At 49.3% G+C, this 7,093-nt stretch overlaps 1 protein-coding gene across 1 annotated transcript; it reads left to right on the top strand.

Moving 5' to 3' along the window:
• Positions 1-2,336: 2,336 nt before the first annotated feature.
• On the top strand, positions 2,337-3,949 carry LOC120914567 (the record flags this gene model as incomplete). Its single annotated transcript, XM_040325245.1, has 1 exon — positions 2,337-3,949. A coding segment is annotated over one exon (1,590 nt), but the record flags the coding sequence as incomplete, so codon positions are not given.
• Between the last annotated feature and the right edge of the window lie 3,144 nt (positions 3,950-7,093).

Raw genomic sequence — 7,093 nt, 5'->3', positions numbered from 1 at the left:
GTACACCCCCATTTTCAGACCCTCGCAAACGCAACGCCATCTCAACAGCCCCACACTCGCAGAGACCCCAGCAACCACGCTATCGTCTCACAACAACTTCACACCTGTACTTACCGAGACTCTTGCAATCGCGCAAATTTCGTCTCAGCAGCCAGACTCCCTCCGAGTCCCGGGCAATATCGCCTCAACAATCCAGACTGAGGCCCTTGCAACCAGGCTTTCCCTCTCAGCAGACCACATTGAGACCCTTGCTAAACCACGCAATATCGTCTCAGCAGTCCAGACTCTTGCCCTTGCGACCAGGCTTCTTATCTCAGCAAACCAGACCGAGACCCTTGCTAAACCACGCAATATCGTCTCGGCAGTCCACACTCTTGCCCTTGCGACCAGGCTTTTTATCTCCACAGATCGGACCGAGACCCTTGCTAGATCACGCAATATCGTCTCAGCAGTCCACACTCTTGCCCTTGCGACCAGGCTTCTTATCTCAGCAAACCAGACCGAAGACCCTTGCTAAACCACGCAATATCGTCTTAGCAGTCCACACTCTTGCCCTTGCGACCAGGCTTCTTATCCCAGCAAACCAGACCGAGACCCTTGCTAAACCACGCAATATCGTCTTAGCAGTCCACACTCTTGCGACCAGGCTTCTTATCTCAGCAAACCAGACCGAGACCCTTGCTAAACCATGCAATATCGTCTTAGCAGTCCACACTCTTGCCCTTGCGACCAGGCTTCTTATCTCAGCAAACCAGACCGAGACCCTTGCTAAACCATGCAATGCTGCCTCAGCAGCCCAAACCACTCATAATGACCATCGCAGACTCCGTTTCACACCCTTTGGCATCAAACATCATGGCCCCCACAATCGCCTAGCGAAACCCAGAACATACGTTATCTTCAGTACCGTACCAGCTACTCATCACCCTCTCTCTCTTCCTCAGATCAGTCCACTTCAGGTCTCAACCCCACCAGGTTGGTCGTTCACCCCTAAGAAACAAGTTCCCAGTCTCAGTCCGTGCCAGGACCTCCCTTCCAGGACTCCACTCAGGTGTGTAGCCAACGAATCTCCTTCTTAAACCAAGTCCCCGTCCCCAATATTTTGCCTCCTCCTTTCGTTGCTGCAATCCAATACCACAGTTCTTTATGTATACTCGCACCCACTTATTCTTTTTCAGTCAGTCATGTCGCAGGCCGGCAGTATTGACCTCACACCCGCCCCTCTGTCACCCTCCACGGGCTCAGAGAGCGGCAGCCTGCAGACCTTCCGCACATGGACCATCCCCAGGATTATAGCACAGCTTAGACGCAAGGGCATCCCCTACCCCGCTACGGCCCGGAAGGCAGAGCTCTTCAGGCTACTTTTCCCGCCAACACCCAATACAGCACCCTCCAACCCACAGACATCCTTGCAGTCCATATCCGGGGCTATCTCCCAGCTGCACTCCATGGTCGCCACACTATCCGCAACAGTTTCCGACGTACAGACCAGAGTCGCAACCCTGGAGGCTCGTCCTCTCACACCCGTCCATGACACAGTCGTGGTTTCGGCGCTGGCATCCCCTCTTACAGGTACGCCAGAGTCCTCTTCTACCGTAATCCCCGCGCACCTTGTCTCCGCCAGCCTCAGGAAGGATATCTTGGAGGGAAAGGACGTAAATTTAGCGTCTCTGCTGGTTTCGGTGCACGACGTGGCCGACAACCGAGCATATGCCTGGGGGGACGTATCGGTAGTCGTCAAATCAAAAGACCCCAGACTCAGCCGTAAACTTACAGTCACTGAGTTCGTCCTGGCATTCGGAATGTTTAGGGACATCATCTGCTCAGCCGCCCCCAACAGGAGGGAAGAGCTGGACCTATATCTCCATTCAGTCACAGATTTAGGTTACAAGTACGGAGGGCACGCCTTCTATGACTACCACCGCTCGTTTTCGGCCAAGGCAGCTGCCAAGCTCAGCCAGTTTCAGGCCAAGACAGACTGGAGCATTTGTGACACAGAGCTTTTCTGCCGGCATTTTGCAGGCCTCCGCTCACCACTGTGCACCCTCTGCCAGTCCTCTACCCACACGGCAAATTGGTGCTCCGATAACTCCACTAAGCGCCCTGCCTACCCTCCCTCCTCCAGTACCAGTCAGAGCCTCCCAGGTCCCAGTCAGCAACGACAAGTGGATAGACTAGGACGGCCTATCTTTTTCCTAGGAGGCGCTCCCATCTGCAACAATTTTAATAACGCCGGTTGCTTTCACAGCCAGTGCAGGCTACTCCACGTTTGCACAGCATGCCACAAAGCTCACCCAAAGACCACCTGTCAACTCAAACAGGACTCAAAGGCCTGACTAAGCCGAATAGATGTTGGCTGGCTAGGCTTCTACCTCTCTACTCACCCCACTCCTTCACTGGCCATATTTCTGGTGCACGGCTTCACAGAAGGCTTCCACACTGGCCTCATTACCTTACCCCTCACCTCACACGAGTGCAAGAACCTCCAGTCAGCAGCCATCGACACGCAAGCAATCGACTCCTTACTACAGTCAGAAGTGGATAAAGGCTTTGTTATTGGCCCCTTCCCAAAGTCTCCTTTCCCAGTCTGGAGAGTTAGCCCTATTGGGCTTGTCAAGGGCAAGTTCACTAATAAAGTCCGCTTGGTGTACGACTTGTCTGCGCCTCATTGCTCCCACATCCCCAGCCTGAACTCCCTAATCCCCTCTGCACAGTTTTCCCTCAAGTACGCCTCAGTGGACCTGGCCATCCAAACAATCATCTCAATAGGCCCCGGAGCCTGGCTATCCAAAGCGGATATATCTGACGCGTTCAAGCTCCTTCCCATTAAGCCGTCCCTCTGGCGCTGGCACGGCATCAAATGGAGAGAGGCCTACTACTTCGCCACCAAACTGACCTTTGGCTCAAAAAGTAGCCCATGGCTCTTTAATGTCTTTGCCCAGGCCCTCACATGGATACTGTCCCACCAGGCCCACTGTCACTCAGTCATCCACTACCTTGATGATTTCCTGCTCATTGAGCAACCAGGTACATCCCCCACTGATCTAGACAAATTAAGGGTGGTCTTCAACAACCTAAATGTGCCCCTAGCCGAGCACAAAGTAGAAGGACCAGCACATTCCATCACCTTCCTAGGTATCAACCTAGACACACAAGCCATGCAAGCGAGCCTGCCTCTTGACAAATTAACTCGCATCAGGGCTACTATCCACGACTTCACTCAGTCGCAAGGATGTACCAGGAGACAGTTACAGTCCTTACTAGGGATGATGAATTTTGCTATGAGGATTATCCCTCAAGGACGGTCCTTCATATCACGACTCTTAGTCTTTCTCACGCCAGCACAAGACCCAGACCGAATCCTCAAGCTAGATCAGGCAGCAGTATCAGACTTGGCCATGTGGGATGAATTCCTCACTAGCTGGAATGGCATCTCAATGTTCATCCCAGCTCTTTTAGACGAGTCTCCACAGGTGGTCACCGATGCCGCAGCCTCCACCGGCTTTGCGGCCATATTTGGCCGTCACTGGTTCGCCGAACCTTGGCCCCCAGAAATCCTCCTAATCCCAGGCTTCACCCAGTCGTCATCTCTCTTCGAGCTTTACCCGGTCGTTGCAGCTGCCCAGCTCTGGGGCCACACGTGGACAAATCAAACAGTGCTTTTTACCACGGACAACCAGGCCACAGCTGACATAATTAACAAGGGCAGATCCCGATCTCTCCATATTATGTCCTTCCTGCGTAGGCTCGTGCAGCTGTCTCTCTGCCACCACTTTAATTTTGTTTGTAGACATATTCCAGGCAAACTCAATACCGCTGCTGATGCACTGTCCCGTTTCAACCTCACCTTGTTTTTTCAGCAGGAGCCTGGAGCCGACCCAATGTCCACCCCTGTCCCACCCTGGTCGTTGCTAACGATGGATTAAAAACTCACCTCGCCAACGCAACTCTACTCATCAACCAGTCTTTGTCTCACAACACATTGAAATCCTATGTCATGGCTTGGAACACCTACTGCAAATTTCTGGCCTCTTGCCCAGGAGCAGCAACAGGCGATGTCCGACACATTCTAGCCTTCGTGTCATACTGCCATACCCAGCTAGCCCTCGCTCATAACACTATAAAACTGTACCTAGCCGGCGTCCAGCACTTCCTATCTTTAGAAGACCCCAGCAGACCGTCAGTGTTCACCGCCCATGCCGTTAAGTCACTCTTGCGAGGCATTCAGAAACTCAGACCAGTGACCAGTGGCAAACGCCTACCTATCACCAGTGCCATTTTCAGGGACATGTCCGAGATCCTCACCCGTTCCCCCTTCGGGGCACTGCCCAGCCTAGTCATCCAGGCGGCCATCTACTTGGCCTTTTATGGTTTCCTACGACCCGGCGAATTCACAGTCAGCGGCCCCAGCAGCCACACACTGCTCCGACGCCACCTGACTCGCTCTCAGAACCATTACACCCTTCGTCTCCTAGTCAGTAAGACGCAACAAACAGGCCCAGGGGTCGACATCTTGCTGTTTCAGACCAACAACGCCTGGTGCCCAGTAACAGTCCTTGATCGACTGCTATCTCAGCTTCCCGACCAATCTGAGAACAGCCCCTTACTACCCTTTCTAACTAGCCCCCTCAGCAGCAGCCAATTCATAAAACACATCAGGATCCTCCTAAGCAACCTAGGCTTCAACCCCATTCACTTTTCTGGACACTCCTTCCGTATTGGAGCAGCCTCAGCCGCCTCCCAACACGGAGTACCAGAGCACGTGATCAAGAAGCTGGGCCGATGGAAGTCCGCTTGCTTTGCTACCTATATCCCGAACCCTCAGGAAGAAATGGCACAGGCCTTTTCCATACTGGCTCAATAACCCAACAATCAATAAAAGCTATTTCCCTATCTGAGTCTTTTGCCCCCTTTTTCTGGGCATTCCGACCAGACCATCAAGGCACACTCCAGGTCTATTTATGTTGTAAGTCTTGTCGCGTGTTTATGTGATTCACTTCCCTCTCAATCATAGGGCCACGACCATAAATTAGAAGGCCAAAATGGTGGCCTGAGTTTATGGGAGGAGCCCGGAGACTATTTAAACAGAGCACTCACCCACACTCACTGTCGGTTCCAGTGCACGATACCCTCCCACCCTTCCCTTTTCAAGGCAGTTCTCAAACACATCCTTCCACACAACTTCCCATTATCTATCTCCTGTATGCCCCCTTTTTCTGGGCATTCCGACCAGACCATCAAGGCACACTCCAGGTCTATTTATGTTGTAAGTCTTGTCGCGTGTTTATGTGATTCACTTCCCTCTCAATCATAGGGCCACGACCATAAATTATATCAAGCAGGGTGCACTGAAAGTATGCTACACAGTTACTGGATATAACATGGAAGCCACACATATTATATGAAGCAGAGTGACATGCTGTGGAAGAGGAGCTCTATAATATTACATTACTGTGCACATGCTGCATGGTAACTGGGAAGGTGAATGCACACTGAATGATAACTATTCAGCAGGAAATAGACAAATACAACTTAACTCATGCACCAAACTGTCACAATTCTAATATTATTTGATAGAAGACATACCTTTAATCCAGGAGAATCCATCCAGGAGAATACAGAGTATCTCCACCATGCCATGCTTTCCTTTTCAGACTAGGCCTTACAGGAAGTGAGAGGTGGAAGTTCACCACCCCTCTGGTTCCCACCCAGCTTACTTCCTGTCTTCCTGTATTATGATAGAAGTCTGTCTGTTTGAAGAGTTTTTCCCAGGGCAGGATTTACATATTAGAAGATTGAAGGCACAGAAATCACAGACCCACATCCCAATAAAAGGAATGAAAAAAAAGAAATGAGAAAAATATTTATACATGTAAGTAAGTGATGGGAGAGGCATTCTAGCTATATATATATATATATATATATATATATATACATACACACTGTATCTTCATTCTGCTATATGTGTGTGTGTATATATATATATATATATATATATATATATATATATATATATATATATATATATATATATATATATATATCAGATATACTCTATGTGTGTGTGTGTGTATATATATATATATATATATATATATATATATATATATATATTATATACACACACACACATATATACTGTGTATATACACACACAAGAATGCAGCTCTCATCACTTCCATATTTATCTTCCAGCCTAGTATTGGCACATGACAACAGTGCAGCTTGGGCAGGGATATGACACTTAAAGCGAAGTTCCACCCAAAAGTGGAAGCTCCACTTATTTGCCCCCCCCCCCCTACTTTTCCACATTTGCCACCTTTCGGTGGAGGGGAGCAGGTTCCTGTTTTTGACAGGTACCTGTCCCCACTTCCGAGAGATCTCGCTGCGGCAGATGCGTTTCCGATGCTTTTCTGCATGCGTGTTTTTGATGCATTCCAGGGCATGTTTGGTGTGTTTTTAAAGCATTCCAGTGCATTTTCCTCCTTTTTTTTCTTAACCTTAGATAAGGACATGTGTGTTCCAGTGCGTTCAGGTGCATTCTAGTGCGTTTTTGATGTGCTTTACAGTGTTCCAGTACAGTCCAGTGCAGGAAAAATGCAGAATGCTCTACTTTTTTTCTGGAACTGCAAGCACTGGTGTGAATTATGCCATTAAAAACCATATATCCTACTTTCCATGCAGAAAAAAAACGCACTGGACTGCATGTGGTGTGAATTGGCCCCTAAAGGGAATGGCGGCAGCAGCAACCGAGAGCCAATGGAAACATTGGCTGGGGTACCAACATCGCCGGATTCCAGGACAGGTAAGTGTCCTAATATTAAGTCAGCAGCTGTAGTATGTGTACAGTATGGGGGTTATTTACTAAAGGCAAATTCACTTTGCACTACAAGTGCACTTGTAAGTGCAGGCGCTGTAAATCTGAGGGGTAGATCTGAAATGAGGGGAAGCTCTGCTGATTTTATCATCCAATCATGTGCAAGCTAAAATGCTGTTTTTTTATTTTCCTTTCTCCCCTCGGATCTAAAGGGACTGCACTTCCAAGTGCACTTTCCTTGCAATTTCAAGTGCACTTTGCATTTGTAGTTTGCAC

Source organism: Rana temporaria, chromosome 9, assembly GCF_905171775.1.
Source record: "Rana temporaria chromosome 9, aRanTem1.1, whole genome shotgun sequence".
Classification (NCBI taxonomy): domain Eukaryota; kingdom Metazoa; phylum Chordata; class Amphibia; order Anura; family Ranidae; genus Rana; species Rana temporaria.
The sequence above is the reverse complement of the archived record's forward strand: the minus strand, read 5'-3'. Positions and strand labels throughout refer to the sequence as shown.